At 31.9% G+C, this 23574-nt stretch overlaps 1 protein-coding gene and 1 long non-coding RNA gene across 2 annotated transcripts; both read left to right on the plus strand.

The window, feature by feature from the left end:
- Positions 1-607: 607 nt before the first annotated feature.
- LOC113718727 (uncharacterized) lies at positions 608-3060 on the plus strand. Its single transcript, XR_003454616.2, has 2 exons — positions 608-842; positions 2198-3060. It is a non-coding gene; the product is annotated as an uncharacterized lncRNA (long non-coding RNA).
- Positions 3061-21247: 18187 nt separating this feature from the next.
- On the plus strand, positions 21248-22966 carry LOC113718809 (uncharacterized). The gene is made up of 2 exons (XM_027243725.2): positions 21248-21746; positions 22371-22966. Exons 1-2 carry the CDS (start codon positions 21360-21362, stop codon positions 22923-22925), a joined length of 942 nt encoding a protein of 313 aa, XP_027099526.1. The 5' UTR covers positions 21248-21359; the 3' UTR covers positions 22926-22966.
- The last annotated feature ends 608 nt before the right edge of the window (positions 22967-23574 follow it).

The following is a 23574-nucleotide window of genomic DNA, read 5'->3' on the forward strand; positions in this document are numbered from 1 at the left end:
GGTAAAATTTTGTCTTCTCTAGTAATAAAATATTTTCCTTAAAAATGGAGGAAAACAACTTACCTTTATGTGCTGCTGAAGTTATTTTCTTTTTTACCTAGTTTGGGAGGAAGAAAATAAATAGAAAAGAAAAGTTTTGAAAGAATAATAAACTTTTTCCATCGTTTGAAAAGCAAAAATGAGAAGGAAAAGAAAAATTTTGAAAAAATTTCACTCCCTCTATGTTTTGGAAAACTTTCCACCCAAAGTTTGGCGGAAAAGGATGGAAGACACGAGCTTTAAGTGAATTTTTGAATATGATAATATTGCCCTTAAAATCGTGATACAAAAAATTTTAATTTTCGATAAATCCCTCAACTTACTTTTTTTTTTTTGAAAAGTATCCCTCAACTTACTTAATTCACATTTGTTTATAAAAAGGACAAATTTGTAAAGTAACTTATTTGAGTATAATTGTTTTTTCATTTGTCTTCAACTTTCAAATAAAAAAAAAAAAAAAACCACTTACCTTCTTTCTTTCTTAGAACTCTCAAACAATTTAAATAAAAATTTGGATCCTTTCCCATCCTTTCTTTTATTTGCTAACTTCTCCTTTCTCCTTCTTTTTTTCTATTTTTTATTATAAACTCCCAAACTAGCTTATTTAGAAAGGACGTGTCTCTCACTTTTAATTAACAAATTGAAACAGAAGAGGCAGAGTCGCTCCAAAAAAACAGAGGCACCGGGACTCAAGAGGAGAGAGAAGAAGAGAGGCTGAGCGATTGTGATTCAAGTGAGAGCAGTCTTCATCAATGGCGCCGGCAATGGACCGCTGCAAGGCGAGATTACACGTAACTTATTAGGTTTCCTTTTCTGTTTCAAAAATCTCCAACAATTTTCTCTAGCTAGTTTTGAGATTTTGCCAATTTAAGATGATGATTTCAAAACCTTTTACATTGAGATTTTGAGAATTTTAGATGATGAATTCAAAAAACCTTTGCAGTTTTTCCAATTTTCTTTTTACAATTTTATTGGAATTTGACGGGTTTGGTTTCTCCGAGCTTGGATTACCATAGTTCTCAGCTCATGTTCTAAGTTGATATTTTTAGAATTTTAATGATTTTATGCGAAATTCCTATCCTAGTGGTGGCTTATACTGGCATTGTGCTATTTCTCCATGAATTTCTGCAGACTATCCACTCGAATTCCCATTTTAGTGGTGGCTTGCCATGGAATTGGGCTGTCTCTCCATAATTTTGTGCAGACCATTCTTCATATTTCACCCTTTTTCTGTTCAGTTTCATAGAGTAATTGTTAGACTAGTAACCTGATCTGCAGTCTAACAACCTATGCTTCATGATGTTTCCAAGAATAAGATATTTTGATTGCTTAAAGGGACAAAGGGTTCACACAGTAGCTTTGTATTTCGTTTGGTTGGTGGACCTTTGTGTGGTTTAATTCTTTGTTTTCTCGTATTAATCTTTGACAATTTGCTGTGTGCACATTTATGCTTGGAACTTGAAGTATACCTTTAAGTTGTGGGAGCACTTATGTTGAGCTCTACACTTGCATTAATCTTGACAATGTTGAAATATAAGTTTTCAGTACATAGTCATCAATACATTAGGAGGTTGTTGGGTGCTTCATTTTTTGGAACTAATAGAATTATTTGACTATTTTGCTCCGTAAGCTGAATTATTCAGCTTACGAATCTGTTGGATCTGTAAGGTATATCTATTTTATAGTGATGGTTCTTGCTGTAATACAATGGTCTTTCGGTATTGACTGTTCATTAGTTAGTATTTGATTTTGTATATGCGTGCTTCCAGAGTCGTAATTGTTGGGGTGTAATTTTTGGTGTTTGACTGAATGGGGCATGCAAGAGCAAGACATTTAACTGCTCATTTTAGTTAAATGTGTTTGATCACCTCATTCATTCTTCATTTTATTATTACCATAAAATTCTGAGTAAGACTTGTATTTTTTATTGTTGTTATAGATGTTTCTTTCTTGATTATTAATCTAACTTTGAAAATTAGTGATTTAATTGATTCAGATTTTTTTTTTTAACTATAAGTGCTGATAATATAATCCAAGAACTTGTACATCATGAAAAGTACTAGTGGATTATGGTTGATAACTTAAATGCATTAGTATATATTTTGAATGGTTTGGGCTAGCCCTTGTAGAAATGAATTCCAATTGATCTTTATTGCAGGACCAGCAGAAAGTTTCAGGTTCTAAGCAGCTTACATGGCATTTGTTTCTCAAAGCACAAACAGCTCTGGGATGTATTTCATGAAGCCATGGGTTTGTTGATAATGTTAGTTTTAGTCAAAATGCATTAGCCATTCAGATGCAACAAATGAAGATTACAATCACAAAGAGAGGTTGTACAAGTTTCGCAAAGGCCTTTCTAGCCATTTCTATGGTGGCTTTGGTCATTGAACATGTTGCTTATTCTCAAAAGTGGATTCGACTTTGGTTCATCCTCGGGAGGTTCATGGTGTTGTGCAATGGTCTTAATTGGCCTGGCTGTCCTTAGGAGTTGATTATGCTGCTGCTCCCTTGCTATTAATGCTTTCCAAGTTCTTTGTTGTACTTTTCATGATTCAGCCATTGGATCAACTGGTGCTTTGTCTTGGATGCTTCTATATTAAGTTCAAGAAGTTGATGCCAATTTGTAGAATGAGAAGGATATGACATTAAGGGTGGCTCCAGTTTTCTGATGGTTGCACGAATTCCATGTGCAATGGTAGACGAAACAACCTTTAATTAGGATTAAGTAGATGCATTAAAGCCTTTAAATTGTGTAAGAACGACCAAATGACCGCCTAGTTCAATCAGATGTTTTGTTGTTGTTGTGGGAAGATGTGCTGCCAGAGAAGCTTCCTTGCCATTCCTTTTCGGCAACTTGGTCTTTCTTCAATTGTTAACTAGTTAAAACAAAACCCTGTAGTGTGTGACCAGTGAACTAGCTCTGTAAGGGGCTCTATATCTTGTCTAATACCTTTTCCTTTTTTTTTTTTGGGTGTTCCCTTAAATTTACCGTTAATGCATTGGAAGTTGAATGTTTAGCCATTTCTGAGTATTTATGAATTTTATGATTTTATGACAAGTGACAAAATTAATGCCTTTTTATGAGACTATGTTTAATAACTCAATTCAGCATTTAAACTTAATGGATTTAGTTCTTGACATATTTAGACGCATTTGATAATAAAAAATTGAATATATGAATTAATTAAGTGACATTGAATTTTCCAACTAAAACTTGCTCTAAAAAATAAGTAATAAACTACTCATTTGTCACTGATAACTAAAATCTGAGATATGACCTCTAAAGTTTGAATTTATTAAATTATTAAATTATTAAGTTTTCATACTTCAGTTTTTATCAAACGCACTAGTATCTTAGTGATTGATTTTGCCACCCACTTTTTTTTTTTATTTTCATAACCATCTTTTGGTTGTCAAACAGGAATTTTGGCCGTTGACAAATTAGCATGAGAAGTATATAGACCAAAAAAAAAAAAGCTTACACACAGTACACAAAAGAATAAAAAGAAGAAGGCGAGGAAAAAATAAAGGGCAACTTTTTGATAGCAAATATGTAATCCAAGCAAACTTTTTAAAAATGCTAAATTCCGGATCGCTTAATGGAAATGAGTATATAGTATAGTAGATAAAAAGTAAAAATGGTTAGTAAAGAGAAACATATTAGAAAAACATTTGCAACATATCAACAAACACCAAAAAGAGAAATTGGATAATATTTTTAATAGGCTAACCAAACACCTGAAAATTATGGAAAGGAAATAGTTTTCCAGGTAAAATGTTTTCTTCGGTAAAAGCTTGTCCAAACTGGGTTCATCAACTAATCAATTGAACAGCATTTTGTGCTCAATAAACTTTCAAATTCGGCTCAAATTTGGCTCGATTAGTATAAAATTGAAATTTATAGATAAAAATTTCAAACTACTCAATCTTGATTTAAGTTCAATTTGATAAAAGATCATTGAGTTAGGCTCAATCAATAAACAAACCAAATTTGAACATGATTTAAAATTCGTTAAAATAATCAAACAAATTTAAACACTAAACTTTCGGCTTAGTTAGATTCATTCACGCCCTTATTATTGAGTAGGATATTATAAGTCTCAACATGGATGGCAAAGAAATTCCTAGATTGTGAAATATTTTTAATCTGAAAATGTTTGATCCAGAACTACAAATAAAGATTTTCTGAATCTTTTGAAAAATAATTCTGGTTTCATACCTTTGGAATAAAAGAAGGCCTCATGACCATTATGAATAAGTATATTAACTAGTTGTGGATTTGGCTAAGTATAAAATTAGGGGGACTCATTAAAGGCATACTCAAATCTTAATATTTGTGTTTGGAGTACGTCAACATGTCAACATTACTATATTACTATAGATTTTTCTAATGGGTGAGCATCCATTAAAACACCTAAATCTGTAAATCATACCTAAGTTACCATGTAAATATGCACACTTAGATTTATTACATTCTCCTAAATTGTGATACTTTCCCAAATTAACTATACTCTAACACCTAAGACTCCTTTTGACGAATACTCATTGGAGACCTTAGCCAAATTGTGCTACTATTGAGGATTATTATTGAATTTTAATAATCCTTTGATTATTAGAATCTATACGAAGATAATAAAGACAGTGGCAGTTGGATACGAAGAGCGGTTGTAAATTCTTTCGAGCATGGCAAGCGTACATTTGGAAATCAAATTGAGCTTGCGCCGTGGAAATTAATATTATTTAATTAACATGGACAAAATGTGTTATTAAAACCTCAAAATAACGGAGATAGCATAATATTTAAAACGTGAGGGTAATACCTGAAATTATCATAAACCTTATTGGAGATATTTGAAACTAATCCCTAATAAATTAATAATGACAATTACCACTAGATAAATTTTATTCTTCTAAACTAAACAGAAGGATTGAATCGTCACTGATTACGATCAAAATCCTTTTCCCTGTTAGTCCCACAATTTTGTCCTTACTATGATACATGTGTATATAAAGAACTAATACTGTGATATTATATTAATCTTGAGAATGCATGGATTGCGTGTTGCTTCTAATTCTAGTACAACCCTAGATAATTTATTCGACGTAGAATTAACTAACAGTAGTTTACCACTTGCAATTAACGCTAATGGAGTATATATGAAGACTCATCATAGAATTTACAATAGTTCTCCACTTTAAAATTTATCCACACAGTATACTAAATCATTTTTGTGATTTCCTAGCTTTTTTTGATAAAACAAAAGTCAATGTTATTAATAAATTAGTTGAAAATTGTCCAGCACGATTTGTTTGACAAAGCAATCTGCACTAATGGAAGTAAATATATAGAAAATGTCACAGATATGTCTGATCTGAAAAATCATTAGATTTAACATAGTTACAAAATATAAAAAATTATTTTTCTGATTTCCTAAGTTTACTAACGCAATTATTGACTAAACTTGAAGGCCTGAAAAATATTAGATATGTAACAAGATTTTCGAAAACCAAAAAAATGAAGTTAAAAGTTTTGGATGAATATATTTGTTAAACAAAGTATAAGACAAATATTCTTCATATTTTGAACTTATATTGCGTAATTTTTAAACAAATTCGAATGATTTCATATCAAAAGTTATCTTGATGTGATACTTTCATTATAACTTGCTTCTTGTGTTTGGATAGAGTGTTATTTGAAATAATAACTGTAGCACTTTTTGTAATATAATAGATGTAAGATAAAGAGGTTGAATATATAAAAAGGTGTGTTGGAAAATGTGTTTATGATGTAAGTCAAATATTATTTGGAAAAATTTGTTATCCAAAAGATAAGTCCAATAAATGATATTAAAATATAAGCTAATTACCAAATCCATTAAACAAATGTTCTTCACATTTGGATTCGGAATAGGTAACCCAAATTGTGAACCAAACATATTTTGTAGTGCAATTTGGACTTTCTTAATTAAAGTAGATTAGATAACTAGTACAATAGCGACATGATGATGATAGCTAACACCAATATTGAAGGTGTCGACGACATCTGAATTGGTTGCAAACTTTCACGTTTGGATATTTTTGGCTTTTCAATAGTTAAGCCTCTTGTATAACTATGGCCGTTCCATCTGGTTTCGGTAGCCAAAGCTAACAGAACTAGCTGCTTTTTTGGGAAATATTTTCTTTTCCTAACAGGAAAGAGGTGAGATTTAAGAAATGAGGAGGGGACAGAGGAATTAAAATTTCTAATTTCTAATTTTTTGGAATCACAATAGAACTAGTCACTTGCATGATGAGTGGATTAAAATTTTAGGGCATTATTCTCATTACGGCAAAGCGCCATAGGATTTCGTTCAACATGAATTGGACCAAGCAAATACTATGAGACAAGGAGTTCATAGATATATAACTAATTAGGCTTTCAAAATAGCTAGAAAAAGGCTATTAGAGTACATCATTTTGCTGTAAAAATTTGAAGGATTCGTGCCAAGTTCATCACTGATTTGAACTCTCTTACTTCAAAGAATTTTAACTATAAGATTAAAAGGATTAACTCTGGTGGAATTGCCATCTTCGACTTTATATCTAGCCTTATTTGGCCAAATACAAAGGAAAATGAGTACATATTCCGAATCTACATGGAAAGATGAGGTGCAGGCGAAATTTTGCTATAATTTGACACTAAGGGGGAGGTGGTCAACCATCGTTTAACAATAGTCAGAAGTGGGGAATGGCGGCAGGTACAGTTGGTGGGAGTAGAAGAAGCTTGCTGTTGAAAATTCGCTTAACGTTAATTATTAAGCAGATAGATGGCAAATGATATTACTTCAAAAAAAAAACTTCAATCATTCTACTCTTTCTTATTATTGTTCAAAATGACATTAAAACTCATATCTTAGACTCTCTATGAATATCAACATTACTCTCAAGGTATAGTTTAATAATCATTTTGCATTACTTTGATTAAAGTCACTACACTATTGACTATGAAGTCTTAATTGTTTTTTTTTAAAAAAAAAGAGAATAAACTCCAATAATATTTAAACTTGTAAAAATTCAGCTAAAAAAGTAATGAATAAGCCCAAAGTAATACAAAACTCGTAAACAACATGAATCGTTCTTGACTCAAGGACTACTAAACAATTCATCATCATTATTAGCAATTTCATCCATCATTAGTTGGTTAACAATTAAAGACTAATTTAAATGTAAGAAAAACTAAGTAAATTCAAGAAATAAAGTAGAGAAAGTAACTAGTAAATACGTAGAGGGGAATTTTGTCTCTTAAAATTTTTTGTTGGTTTTTTTGTCATTTCATTAAGCAATGAAAAAGGGTGGAGTGATAGGAGCATTTTTTTCAAGTACTAATATCATTCGTCTTTAAAAATTTGGGAGACAATATAAGATGGGATAATTTCAGAAACCTCCCCTAAGGTTTCTTATAATATCACTCAGGTCCCCTCAAGTTTTTAAAATTTCAATTACCTCTGCTATTCAGCTTGACAAGACTAAATATTTGTATCAAAGGTCATAAATTGACAACATTATCCTTCTCTTAATAATTATTTAACCAAAAAAAGAATAAAATAAAATTTGAACCAAAGTATGTAGATAAAAAAAATTGAAATCTAATAATGGTTCATATTTGTCTATATTAAGATTGTGGTGGGACAATAAAGAATGTGGGTAAATTAAATCTAATCAAAGTCAATCGCTTAGAAGGATTTTGGTGAGTAATTAACACTTTAAAAAATTTCATGGGCAGTTATAAGTCAGGAAATTTTTTTAGGAAATATATTATAAGGAAAATTCATTAAAACGCCCTTCACATTTGTAAAATAACTTTTTCCATCCCTCACTTTAAAAAATATAATTTTACATCCCTTATAAATTTACATTGATCAGATTTTGTTTCTACCTAGGTTTCCGACTAGTGTTTGGTCAGATTCTACTATGTGACTTGCACGTGATCATTTTTTAAGGGCAAAATTGTTAAATCAAATTTTATATAATCTGATCTATAGTCCCTCACGTTTCACAAAATGAATTTTTTTCGTCCCTCACATTTTATAAAATGAATTTTTGTATTCCTAATTGATTATGTGTATGAATAGTTTTTTTTAACCCATATATATATATATATATCTATTTAATTTCACCTTAATAGTACGAATAACATGTAATATTTCTCTATTTGATTTTGCCTGCTGTTTATATCAAATTAAATTTAGACAAAAAATAAACAAAGGAAAAGCATGACAAAAAGACCAAGTGATTGGCACTTTCAAATTTTAAGACAATCACAAGGCAAGTAATTCAACTATTGGTCTTAAAGGTGGTGAATAGAAACTTTAGATTTAAACTGTAATTTGTTAGTATGACTATAGAATTCGAGCTAGAACTCATTAATTAGATGATCTTATTATACAATTCAATAAATGAATTATTACTAAAAGAGAAAAGATCACAAATATTGAATAGATTCACATGGTGAAATCAAATAGATATATACATGGGTTTAAAACAAAATTGTTAGTTTTAAACCCTTGTATATATCTATTAAATCGCATATAGTCTGTTTAGGTGAAATCAAATAAAGATATGTTACATGCTATTTGTACTGTTCAGGTGAACTTAAACATATATATACATGAGTTTAAAAAAAAAACTATTCATACACATGGTCAATGAGGATGAAAAAATTCATTTTGTGAAATATGAGGGATGAAAAAATTTAATTTGTGAAATGTGAAAGATGAAATAATTCATTTTGTGAAATGTAAGGAACTATAAATCGGATTATGTAAAATTTGATTTAATAATTTTGCCCCTAAAAAATAATCACATGCTAGGCACGTGGTGAATTCCGGTCAAAAACTAGTCGGAAATCTAGGTAGGAACCAAATTTGACCAATGTGAATTTGTAAGGGACCTAAAATTACACTTTTAAAAGTGAGGGACAAAAAAATTATTTTGTAAAATATGAGGGATGTTTTGAACTATTTCCCTATATTTTAATACATTATGTAGTTTAAGTTATACTGAAAAATAAAATAATCTCTTCGTACGTGTGAACTTTTTAATGTGTAAAATTTGCTTTTTTTTAATACAAAATAAATAGTTCAAGTCAAGAAATTTACACCTTATAAAAATTTAACCTCATTTTATTGTTTATTGTTGTTGTAAACTTCATAAGTAAAATAACACAAGGGTAGTATTGAAATAAAAGTTTTATCTTTCCTGTTTTTACTCTAAAGGGGCTAAAGTGTTACAAGAAATGTCAATTTAAGGGAGGTAAGTAAAATTTCAAAAACTTCATAAGAGCCAAGTGATATTATGAAAAATCTCAATGGAGGTTTTTGAAATTATCCCGTATAAGATATCTCATAGTTGGTGTGCAGAAAGAGAATACAAACATAGAGATTCAGAGGCATCTAATGATGTTCAAGCACTCCCCGATGTTGAATTCATGGAACATAATAATAAAGCATTTCATACCTCTCCAACTCAGTCGAGAAAGGGACTCAAAAGATAGGTTAGCGACCGGGCGAAAGGTTGAAATTGATTTAGAGGGGCTTGGGGCCCTATTCTCATACTTGGATGATCGGATAACTATCTGAGTGCTTGCCCAAAAGGAGTGACGGGTTTACTAAAAATGGAACTTTGACACGTCTAAAGAAAGTTAATAGGCTAAATAAATAGCAGAGCTATTGATGTCACAAGTTAATTTGGGATATTCCAAATTTAATGTCCTAGTTTAACTAATGCACGATGTACTTAGCAAACGAGGATTTTGGATATATTATTACATGTTTTGGTGTTATATTTCTGTTACACTATGTACTAAAGTGACATTTTTTTTAATATTAAAAGATTAGCGATCAATTAAAAAGGACAAGATTTGCTTTGATATATTGTGCAACATGGAGTGTAACACAAAGCTACAAATTATCTTAAATTCTGTCACTCTTGGAATGATCCAACCGATCTTAAATGTTGAAATTCGGCTATGTCATCGAAATGCAAAAAAAAAAAAAAAAAAATGCAATTAAAGAGCCTTTCGTCCTGCAAAAACTGTCAGGATATGATGTAACAAAGAACTTATCCCATTCCAGTTTCCAACCAACTTGAATAATCCAAGATCTACTCCCTAATGATGCATGACGCATCTTAAACTTATCCAATGTAACTCTAGCCTACTTTAGTTTGTTCCCTATTTATCCATATTTTCATCCATAGGGCTAGGTCTTCATGGAGTGTACAACTTTGATGTTCAATACAACATGCATAATATTTTGGACCCCCTCAAAAAATATCCATTAAATTTAGGGCATTTCTTAAAATTACTATATTTAATATACCTAGTATAATTACCCAAACTGATAGTTGACATATTTTCTTCAAAAAAAGAAAAGAAAAGAAAGATCATTGTCAAATATAATCTTATTCTTTGTTAATTGCTTATTTGGAAAAGTAAGCCTCTTTCGTGTTTTGAATCCAAACTTAATTTTGTCATTCCCTGCAAGCAATAAGGTCTAAGAAATTTTGAGCAGTTTCAGAATTCCTAATTAAAAACAAATAAATAACACTAGTTATAAATTGAAAAATATAAAATTTTGAAGCGCAAATTATCTGGTACCGGTTAAACTGGGTAAGTCATCCGGTTCACTATCCATTCCGAATTTAAAAACATCGGCAGGCATTCTATCACGTTTCTAACATCGTGAAAGGAATGTGTCAAGGCATGGATCGTAGTCCTATTGACATTTGATGTCCAGATTATGTTCCTAACTAACACATGAAGTGTTAATACTAAACCAAAAAGTATGGGTTAATTTCACATACCTCCCCCGAGGTTTTTGACAATTACAAAAAGCTCTTCTCAAGTTCTAAAACTTACACCTACCTCCCCTATTTTCACTATTTAAGTAACACTTTAAACCCAAAAGGCTATACTTTTTTTCCAAAATTCCTATAATGTCCTTGAGTTATAGTTTACAACAAAAATGTAAAGAAAAAAATGATTACAGTCTCTATTTTATTTATCTTTACTTGCTATCACTATTACTTACCAATCAACATCCAAATCACCATTAAATAAATACTTATCTTTGTTCCAATGTTCCTATTTTATCTAAAAATTTCTGATGCAAATCATTGTATTAACTATAAATGCTACATCAGATACCCAAAAGCTAACCTACAATTTCATATGAATATCAGATTTTATTTAATATACAACAATATTCATCAATATCCTTAAATATCAATTCTAAGGTTGTCACCTTTTTAATACAAGATAATCTAAACCATCACTACTAATAACAATATCCAATATACTTCATTGGCACAGAGTTCAAAATTAATCAAATTCGCTCTATAAGAATAACATTAATAATTGTAAATCAAAAATAGAAACACAATGCAATTATAAATATATACGAAGAACACTTTTTTTCATGACAACCATAACAGTATCTTCTTCCTCATCTAGTTTGATAATAAAATTAGCAATCAATTTGTCATTTGACAATTTCAATTTGCTAATGCCTATAAAAAATTGGAAACAAAAATGGGCGGAAGGAAACTATTTAATGATAATGGAAAATCAAGAATTGGAAATAGATACCAAAATATGTAAGTATTGGTGGTTTGGTGTGTATGGTGATTTTATTAGTAATGACAGTACATATTTGGTTGATAATAATAAATAAATGAATTTAAAGGAAAATAGATGTAGGAGGAAGATGATGGACAGTTAAATGGGAAAGATTATGGTTTGAATTATTGGTTGATAATAGATGAGAAAGGTTTCTTATTTGATAGAGTTTTTCAATGAGTTGACAATTAATAAAGGGCATTGTTATCTTTTTATCCCACTAAGAGAGGTCTCTGTAATTACATAAATTTCAAGGAAATCGAGTGAAATTATCGAAAATCTCAGGGGCGGTTTCTGAAATTATCCCTAAAAGTATTCTAGCTTTTTAAGTCCTCAACTGTTAGTTAATTTCTTCCTTGACTAGATTTTCCTTAAACTTTTTATCCAACCAAAAGTTATATTAGTTGAAAAGGTAAAGCAAAAGAATGTTCAAATCTATTGGAAAGGTAATATAGGGGTCCTACATTTATAGAATATGGAGTGGGTATTCAGTAGATATTGGATTTTTTTTTTTTTTTGGAGTGGGTATTCAGTAGATATTGATAAAACTAAAGTTTCATGTGCATCATGCAAAATTTTGCTTATAAAGTAAATTTCAAAATTAAAATTTTCAAACTTAAGAAAGCCTTTTATCTTTAATTGTACATGTTTAAGCTTTATGCTATGTGCATTCTAATTTAACAATAACAAATAAGATTGAAGACTAAATGTTTCAGTTTATTGCCACTAAATGAGTTGACGAGATTTTGAAATATTTTTTGGTTAATTTATTTTATTTGAACAAATAATATTTTTTCTTTTAGTAATTGAGTTTGCAAATTTCAATTAGTATGAGTTAGTGATTTATGGTCCCAACGAGGAGTAGGGTGATGATAAAATCTGTGACAGCCCCACCTCCCCCTAAGGCGAACCAGAGGGTTCGGCGGGCCGCCTGCCCAGCTCTCGCCGGGACTCAGTCGTTCACCACAATCCTCAAATGAATTACAAGAATAAACCTCAAATATTACATCAAATTCTCCAATAATTACATGTCACGAGCGAAGCGGAAACGATTCCCAACTATACATCAAATGATTCCAAATCCAAACTATACAAGATATCAGCTATTCAGTCACGTGAATAAGTACTATAAGTCCTTCCTTCGCCTTGAGCCCTGTGGAGGGGAAAAAAAATAGTTTTGGGGTGAGCTAAAAGCTCAGCGAGTAACCAGTAAAATCAGTAATCAAATCGGTTTCACAATAGTTCATTTCAATGATGTCATAAATCAAACGATAAGTCAAGAAACAATTACAACATTTACAAGAAACCATACATGAAAAGGATACGTTCGTTCGTTCGTTCGTTCATTCGTTCCTTCGTTCGTTCTCCTGTCATTCCCCTTTCCTTCATTCATTTGAAAATGCATTTTTCATTTATCAATAAAACCCTCGTTCGTTCGTTCGTTCATTCAACCTTTCCTGGACATTGACCAGGCTCCACCAACCTCCACCAACCTACAAGGTAATACTCGAGTATACCGAAACGTTCACCCAAGTCCCTAGTCGCCCGACCGAGTCCGCTTCTGGCTCGAGACGACCGGTAACAAGGGGCAGTGACCAGTTCAGCCAAAAGGCTTACATTCATGCGCAAATAACATTTCAATCGTTCAATCATTGAAAATTTCACAATCATTTAGACCGAGTGTGATAAAGTACACACTCGCTTTGAAAACTCGTTTTGGAAATCATTGAAAACACTTAACACGTTATCAAATAATAATACAAGTCATGAAGTCAAGAAAATACAACCAACAAGGAACTAATGCAATCGAGTAAATAATATGCAATCGAGTAAATAATGCAAGAAAACAGTTCATAAGTAGCTTTGGAAATAGTTTGGGGTCACTCACCTCCACGGCTCAGGAACCAACCATCATATATCATTGTCTTGCTCAAATCCAAGTCTTAGATCACAAACTCAATGCAATCAAGTCCTTTCAAAGTTCGGACAGCACTTCCACTAAATTTGCTTACTTTTCCAGCCGTCAAGGCTTCATTATTTCCTCATTCCAACCCAAAGGTACACACACAACAACAAGTTCATCCAATAGCCATTCAGCAAGCTCCAAGTAGTACTAGTACAAGTCAAGCTAGGGAAAAGTCCGGAAATGAAAGTTAAGCTCAAAACCAGAAAAACAGTTTTGACGTCATTTTGCGGTAATGGTACCAAAGGCACTACGATGGTCGGATGAAGGTACAAGACCCACCGTTTCGAAGCTAAGGAACAGGGCTACAACAATGTAGAAGGTCACTCAGTCCAATTCCCAGCACAACTAGGTCAAATATGCAAAATACCAAACCAGAACCGTAATTGCAGGTTTACAAATTACACTATGCTGTAATTAGTCCAACTCAGTCTATACAGGTCCAAATGCAGAAATTCCAAAGGCATACGGTAGCTAAGACATCAAGCTACATTTCATCAGAAAACCTCAACAACCAAATCCAAAAAAATTCCAGTCAAAACAACCAATTTCAGACGCAGTTCTTACATCCTGATGAACCCAGAACAGCAACAGTAAATTCGGCTTATCTCATTCTACACTACTCCAATTGCCCTGAAATTTTACAGGAACCTTTAAAACATCAATACCTACAACTTTCATGTTTTAAGCCAAGGCCAATTCGGCCTCTAACCAGAAGATACAAAACCGGACAGAATTGGGGGATATAAAACCCTAACTTTCTCAAATTCCTTCCAAACCCAAAATTGATTACAATTATCTATCATAGACACCTACTAGAGTCCTTAAACATCAATTCCCATCATCAAAGATAGCCACAACATCACATTCATATTAAACCAGAAAATTCATCAATAAATTGAAAACTTCACCAATTCATCTCAAACCAAGAAATAAACCACAAATTTCAGCACTTTAGCTACCACTAAGCACAACTTAAGCTTCATTAAGTGTAGGAGGAAGTTCAATCACCACTCACCTAGTAAACAAGAGAGGGAGAGTTGTTGGACACCTTAGCTTCCCAAAACACTTCACCAAACCACTTACTAGCACCAAATGGAAAGGTTTTATGGAGTAGAAACAAGATCAAATGGTTGGATGGTTACACTCAAGCAAAATGGAAGAAAGAATCTTGGAGAGTTTTTCTTTCTTCTTGGCTAGAGAGGGCCGGCCACAAAGGTGAAAGAAAGAGTGAATTTTTGGTAAATTTTGAGATATTTAATCAATTGGTAAGAAAGGTCAAAAAGTCAAATAAGTTACAACCACTCTTAAGGTGACACATGTCACTTCATTAATGCATTCCTATCCTTCTTTTTTCCTCTCACATCAAACACATCACAACCTCTACTTATCTCTTAATACCCGATAAATTTCAACCAGTATCCGAAACTTAACCTTATTGGCCGAATTTTTCCGAACTTTTCGCACTAGTGGGTCCCACGTCCGTTATATATCCGTAATTTTTCAAAAACTATCCAATACTAGAAAAATTATCTAAAAATTATATTTACTCATAAAATTCACCAGGATAAATTTCCTAAGCCAGAAAATGCAGAAAACATGCAATTAAAGGGGAAAAACCCTAGGAAAATTATTAGGGAATTTACGGGTTCTCACACTCATACTTTTCGGGGCGTCACAAAATCTAGTGGTAGAAAATTCTACTAGTTAATTAGAAGATTGTCAAATTGAAATTTCGAATTAATTTTAATGTAATAAGTGATGAGAATGTGCCCTGATAAACAAAGTTTACTTTATGCTTCCAATGACAATTTATTTAGTATGGATGGTTTGTTATGTAAAATTCAAAAATTATGGCATGTTTATATGGTTATCAAAATGTATTATCAAATTCGTGGCGTTTTACAACTCTAGTCATGGCGGGTTTGGGCGTGACATGTAGGATCTCTCAATTAAGGAGTAAATGAAGATGCCTTATTTACCTAATCAAAATGAAATTAAAAAAAAATTTCGAACCCCAAAAGTTTCAATAAGCATATTTCAAAATCAGTATAAACTGTATGCAAAAACTCAAATTGAACGTTAAATATTCCAAGTGTTACAATTTAATGGAAATCCTACCTATTTTCATCGAAAAATAGGGTCAAACCTAAATAGATATGTGGTCGATATTAAGCCTGAGCCCTCATACACCAAAAAAAACAAAAACAAAAACAAAAAAACAAAAAAATGACTTTTCTGGTAAATGTGTTTCACAAATTGCCTGGAAACCAATTTATTATAGTTCTGGATATTGAAAGGAGGGACCAAAAACGATAGGCCAGTGGGGATCAGCTCTCATTTTGACCAATCAAAGCAATGCCCGAACCCTTCCATGGATCCCAATTAAATTAAGACCGCAAGAGGCAAGACAGCACTAATTGATGGATGCATCTAACCGTCCCAATGCGAATGCTATTCACGTTAACGATTTAAATATTAGTTTTGATGCCGCAACAAGTAATTTACATTTAAAAATCTTTAAGATCTTTTATTTTTATTTCCTTTTTAATCAGATATTTTTTTTATGGTGACTAAAAGTATCATTTCTAGAAATATAAATGGTCTTGCATGTCGTTCCACAACCAAAAAGAAACAGAAAAAAGGAAAATAGTTTTTAACCACTTTGATTTTACTGGTCTGTAGAATTTGGAACTCGGGTTCCAAAATTTTTTTTTTTTCATCTTTCCTTGAAAGATAAAGCAATTTTTTTCCATCTCACTAATTAATGTTTGATAGTTGAGTAACATAAGAGTACTTCTATTAGACTTTCCAATTCAATTAGATAAGAAAGGAAAAGAAAGAAAAATCTAACAGGTTTTGTGACGACGTAAGGGCAGGAAGGCAATGTTTTAAAAATCGGACCGTTAATTGAACCGGTGAAGTGAAAGGGTCGAGGTTCAATCGGTCGGACCGGTTCAACCTCGGTTCAATGAATTTTTTTAAAAATAATTTATATAAATATATATATGTACAAAATAAGACATGTAATGGACTAATTTAATACTTTATATGATGAAAAGTTTACTATTTTTTAATAACTTTGATTTTTAAAAATAAATTTTTTAAATTATAAGTTAAAACAAATAAATTTCATCTCAATTTCAATTATATCTAAATCCAACCCAAAAATATCACAATATTTTGAAATATTACAAAATTCACGTCTATGAGAATTTAGATATTGTGAACTTAAATTTTAATTTATGTTTTGAGATTTAGAGATTGCAATTTAAAAAAGGAAGTTTGGAGTTCGAAGGAAGTCAAGAAAATCGAAAATAGAAATGTAAACTTGATAAGAAATAAAAAATGAGATAAAAGTGAGTGGTTGTGGCATTAAATAATTTGGGTTAAAAAAATAATTCTTTTTTAACTTTTTTCAATTTAATGGACAAAAACAAAATTAAAAGATGGAAGAAAACATCAATAAATTATAAATAAAGAGGTTTGATTAAAAAGGGAGTGACAAAAGAAAAGAGGATAGAGAGAGAGAGAGAGTTGAAAATTAAAAAGAAAGAGCCATGCGAGGATGAGATTTTGTAAGAAAAATGGAAAAAAGAAATATGAGTGTTTGCTTTATATAAATAAGTTATCAAAAAAACTAATAAGATGTGATGGTGCAACGGTTAATACATTGGTCTTCTATTACAAAGGTTTTGAGTTCAAATCTTGATAGTTGCATTTTGCCAAAAAAAAAAAAAAAAAGGAAGGTTGAAAACCGGTTCAATGGCGGGTTTCATGGTTCGACCGGTTCTTGACCGATTTTCTGTCAAAGTCAACTATGGCATTGAACCGGACCGGTGCCATGACCGGTTCGCGGTTCAACCGGTCGAACCGGCCGGTCCGGTCCGGTTTTCAAAACATTGCAGGAAGGAAAGGGACTACAGTGTAAAATATATGCCTAATATTATGATAATACTTTGGTACTTTGGTAGAAACTTATTGAGATGTCTTTGCATCCACTTTTGGTTGCGGGGTATAAAACCATTTGGATTGAACGATGTGGAACAATAGGAAAGGAAAAGAAAAGAAAGGACTCTAGTTTAAAAAAAAAAAAGGAAATAGACGTAGTTGGCCACCAAAAGAGTCTTAAGACTCTATTTGGATGTAGGTTAAGGAATTAAATCTCTTGGCCTACATTTTAATATCCAAAATTTCCTAAAATGTTCCGCCAGCGAGTGCGTAGGCACTCGTCTGAATCGACAGTGGTTCAGTTCTCGTCGGGTTCCCTTTGACCCATTTGGGTCCTTCCTCCCTCTAGTATAGAATAAGTGTAGATATAGTATATAATCTATCGTGTTTGACGAAAAAAAAGTTGAAGAAAGTAATTTCCATACATCTTGCTTTCATTAAGTACACAAGAAAAAGAAAAAAAAAAGGTGAATCTACTGTTTGGACTGGGAAAGGAAAACAAAAGAAAGAAAAAATTTGATGTGTTGGTTATGTTTTTTGTGCATAAGTTAACAAAATCTAGTTTACAACTACAATTTAGCACTTTACCTTCCTTTTTTTTTTTGGAGTATTCAACTCTTTATTATCAAAAGGAGAAAAAAAAAAGCCCCAATGAAACGATAGCATACTGAAAAGGAAGCATTTTTTTAAGAGGCAAGACCTATTGACCTAGTCTCCCTCATTATAATTTTATACCAAGTCTTTAGTCCGCTGGAGCTCTAATTCCCTATTTGTGCCTCATTTGGTGTTTATGCCAAACCACCATCATAAGAATTTTCTTTTTGATTTAACCTAAAATTCTGTTTTCAGTAGTATCCAAAATAAAAAATAAAGGATACAAATAAATTGTCTTAAGACTGTTCTTTTAGTTTCTTCAATTGTAGAACTTCTGACCTAATGATGATATAAAATGTGAACTCCTTCAGAGCTAGAAAGCATTGCGAGTCACAATCGTAGCTTGAGAATTCATGGAGTCCAACTTCTACACTTTCCCTTTTGCATCTTTAAAATAAATGCCAAATGTAATGACAAATAAATAAAGATTTGCAATTTCAGCTAAGCACATTGAACAAATCAAAACAGCATATATACTTAGATATCCACATTTGAATATTTCAGAAGGATAAAAATCTAGATTTTGCAAAAGAAAATGGCATATACGCAGATACCATGTCACCAATCAACTTGCTTGGAAAACAATTTTGGCAAATTGTGATTTACGTAGTTCAACTCTTTAATCCTGTTGATTGTATGAATTGACACCAAAACGCAGATCAGAATTTTAAGATTACATTTGACAAGCAAGTATTGTTGATGAAATCTCTTTGCCGTAGCTTATTGGCCTAGCCATTCCAACCAATTTGTGATACCTTTATATTTTTGTTGTCTACATTTCTTTATTGACTATATGGTATGTTTGTTATACCTGGGGTTGAAAGAGCCCTGAGTGTTAATATTTTGGAAACATAAAGTTGATTGGAGAAAACATGTAAATATAAAGCGTAATGTGTTGCTCTTCATTTTTTTTTTTTTGGTGCAACCTCAATTTGATCTCAACAAGTCTAGTGTCAAGTTTTATCTTCGAAAAAAATGCAGTATTTCGAAAACAATGTAATTTCTCATGCTATTTCATTTTTGTATTAAGAATTAAGTATTACTGCATAATTTGCTTACCCTCTATATGAAAAACTACATTTTAATGAGATTAATTACCCACATACTAAGAAGACTATAATTAACGAAACATTTTAGTAACAAGAGCTCAAAGTTTTGTTTCCTTTTCTTAAAAATAAAAAAAAAAGTCAACGTTTTCTTGCTTCTTCCCTTGGTTTAGGAGTATTTATTACCAGCACACCAAATTCAATAACCAGCCGAATTTTTTAAATGTGTTTACCTAAATCCGTTACCTGTCCGGCATTGAAATCTGTGTATCAAACTGAACTGCATCGAAATGGATACCATAGGCAAGCCAATGACATCCAACCAAAGAATACCACAAGTTTTTGTTTTGAGTGTCATTCAAAAGACTCACTATTATTGTGTTAGACAAATATGTAATACTTTTATTTATAGATTTTAATTTCCTAGAGGGCCTTTAAAATTATTGATGTTAAACTAATAGACTAGAAAGTCGAGTTAGAAACTTTGAGCTTTCAGCCATTGAAATTCAAAACAGCAGTTTTCGTCCAATAAATTTTGAAATCCTTGAATTGATTTTAGTAAAAATGTCAAGTGGTAGATTTTTTATTAAATAAATTATGTTATGTATCAATACATACATATTAAGTATTTAGAGATCTTCTACTGAATTTCATGAAGTTACTCGTTGATTATCTAAGTAGATGTTTAATGGGTTTGGATACCTAAAGATGACCGTTATATTGCTGGATAATTGACAATGGAAAGATGCAATTCTTTGAATATTTGTATAGACCAAGAACATAGTATACGTAAATGATGTGACGTAGCTTATTGAATTGCCAAGCAAGACATTGTAGGGATTGGTGAAAACGTGTAGAAGGTGAAAACGTGTAAATAGAACGACTCGGCCACGAGGTCCAAGTCATCCCTCCAATTAGAATTCTATTCTGTAGACAGGGAAAGCAAAAATACAAAAGCTAGAAATATTGAAAATTTTGACGTACAAAAGAAACTTCCAATGAAAAAGGGAAAATTACAGTTTACACCCAAGGTTTATATACCCTTGTCTTTCTTTGCCCGTTTGAATTGCATTTATTATTACTTTAACCATTTTTAAACCCCTAAAGAGAAAAGCTCCCCTTAATTTCTTCTTTTTTTACCTTCATCCTTTTCTTTTGCTGTCACTTTTCTTTTCATTCATTAAAAATAAAACGTATTCAAACGATAAATGTTTAATGACTGTAGATAAGAATAATAACATAGGTTAATAACTTTATAGTTAAGTTGATAATCAACAATTTAGTGAAATGCAAAATTATTGATTGATTGATCAACTATTGATGTGTAATATGCTATATTTCATGATTAATCAATATTTACAGTGGAAAAATTACAATAAAAAGATTGCAATGGGACTAAACAACTAAAAGATTTCACTCTAAGTACAGAAAGGAGAGCTAACACGTAAGAAAATAGTAATAAGGAAACAAGAAGCAAAAGAAGGAAGAAGGGGAAAATTATGAAAAAGAAAAAGGAAACAGAAAGAGGAAACAAGGAAAAGAAGAAAACTTGAGAAAAAGAAATGACAATGAAAGTGTATAAGAAAAAGAAAGAAAAAAGGAGCATAAGAAAAAAAAGCATAATAATAGTGGCATTTTTTTTTTATCTAATAACACTTCAAATTCCTTAGTCTAGTAGCAAAGGTTGAAATTCCAAGAATTATAGGTCCTGAATTCTGATTTGCTTTGTCTCTTCTCTGATTCTTAAATTCCACCCATTCTCTACTCTAAAAAAAGAAATTCAAATTCAAAGAAGGGGGGTTAAGTCCTGACAAATAAAATTATAGGGGGTAAAGTGAGACAAAAATGTAAACCTAGGGAGTTCAAGTGTTTAATTCAGCCAATGCCAAAAAATTGAGAAGAAGCTTCTTCCATTATATATACTTGAATAAATGAATTCTCTGGTCTCCCAATAGAAAAGTAGCCATGACTTCAACTCCAAAACCAAACAGGAAAAAACAGCAGCTATATCTTTCCTCTTACATGCCGGCCACTCTTGTTTTCCTCTTCTATGGCTCAAATCCCAGATAGCAGCTGCAAAAAGGAAAACCATCAGCCTAAAAGAACCAGCAGTTGTTTCCTGGGCTGTTTTGGATCATCTATTCCTCCCCATAAGGTCAAAGAAAAGAGCAAGAAAAGCAGCACTAGTCCTACTACAACTACAAGAACTACAGTTTCGTGGTTTTCTTGGTCCAAGAAATCCCCTAAGAGAACTGTTCCAGTTGATGCTGCCACCAGTGAAAAGCTCCATCAAAGAAAAGATGGTTTTTTAATGGCCAAATCTATCAAGAAAGTGTTAGCTAAACCTCCAAATCTTCCAGCAGACGGCGCCGTCGCTGGTCAAGCTCCGGGTGGTCCGATTGGTGATGTGATTGTCCAAGGGAAAAAATTTGCTAAGGTATGATATACGTGCAGTTATTAGTATGTATTATTTCCAATTATGTTGAGAAAATTACTTAAGAGTCCCAATCCAAATTACAAAAAAGAAGGGACGTTATTTTACTCAAGATTGAGTTAGATTCTCATTCTAACTTTTTATTCAAAACTTCTGAGGAAAAAAACAGAAATAGCAAATTAGTGGATAACTTGAATGATGAGATATATTTTAATGCCATGATAGGTGAAGGGACTAATTTCAATTCTTAAATTGGCCAGATGTTGGTTTTACTAGCAAATAATGTGTTTGGATATAGGAGATAATTTGGAAAAAAATTTATTTAAAATAATATTGTAGCATGTTTTGTGATATAGTGTATTTGAAGTAAAAAGATGATTGAAAATTGTGTTTATAATACAAATTGAATAATATTTTTTTAAAAAAAATTTTGGCAAATCATGTGGTTGTTCAAGCTTTTTGGAGTCTGGATGTTGGTTTGACTGCTTGGCCTTTTAACAGAAGGTCAAATATAGCTCACAATTGTAAAATCAATACGATACAAAATTCAAATATATACAGCTACACAATACCTTTCTATCATGATTGAATTTTTAATGTAACATTTCTTTTCTTTTTTTTTGTCAGTCAAAGTACGAAAATGCTCAAAAGATCATCCTCGAGAATAGCAAAAGCTTAAATCGTTTGGAGTCCATTGTGGAGGAGACAACGTATAAAAAAGGGTCATCTAAAAAACACTCTTCAAGTCATCGTTCACCGGAGGACAAGCAAGCGGCTAGCCAGCGGGCCGTGGCGGTGATCTCGCACTCAACCTCTATGCCGCCACCGTCAATACAGAAGAAACCCGCGGTGGGCAACGGTGGCGAGCAAAGTTTTCTCGTGAAGAAAGACAAATCTCAAGGAGAAAACGACAAGCAAGGTGGCAAATTTGACCGGTTTGTTGGGATGTCAATTATATTGGTGACCCTAACAATTATGGTAGTTTGGGGTAAGTTATGTGCAATTTTGTTCACTTCTGCATGGTTATATTGCTTCCCTCTCATCAAAGCCCAAAAGGTTGAACCAAAAGTTACAACAAGAAATGGTTCAAAATCCTTTGATCTAGATATAAACTCAGAAGAATATAAGAAGAAGGTTGTTTTAGAGGGACTTCTGGAAAGAAACCGTAGGAATAATGCATAATGGTGTTGGATTTTTTTAGTCTGGAACAAATTTCAGTTGAACTTTTCTTTTCTTGGGTTTTTGTTTTTTTTTAGGGGGGGGGGGGGTGTGGTGTTGATTAAGGGTTGGCAAAATGGTGCATTGATGTTGCTCATTTATGTAATGCTGTTTTCCAACTAAAAGTGGCACATTTGTTTGTATACTTTATAGGAAGATCTCCTAAATTTTGTGAAAGGAAATAGATATCTTGATCCATTCTATTGATTTGTCCACTTGTTTATTAATTTGTTTAGCCATTCAAAAGTAACTAGAACTCTGAAAGGCCAAAAAAAAAAAAACGAAAAAAAAAGAAATAAGAAATTAAAACTCAGAAATATAAAGGTTAGCTTATATAACGACTCCAAAAAGAGATGTTATGCTTGCACAGATGAATTATGTTAAGGCAATCTAACATGAAATCGACTAATTGTCATGCCTGTCCCAGATGGGTTATCGAAAAGAGGCCGTATTCACTTGAATTAGACATTTTAAAATAATAATTAATATTCGCGAATCATTGGGTTAACCTAAACCCAAAGTATAGTAGGATGGTGGGCGAATATTCGAAAGGTTTTCTTATTTGGTGCCTAGACGTATTAAAAAAGAAGAGTAGATCAACTATTAATGTTTT

Source organism: Coffea arabica, chromosome 11e (assembly GCF_036785885.1).
Source record: "Coffea arabica cultivar ET-39 chromosome 11e, Coffea Arabica ET-39 HiFi, whole genome shotgun sequence".
Classification (NCBI taxonomy): domain Eukaryota; kingdom Viridiplantae; phylum Streptophyta; class Magnoliopsida; order Gentianales; family Rubiaceae; genus Coffea; species Coffea arabica.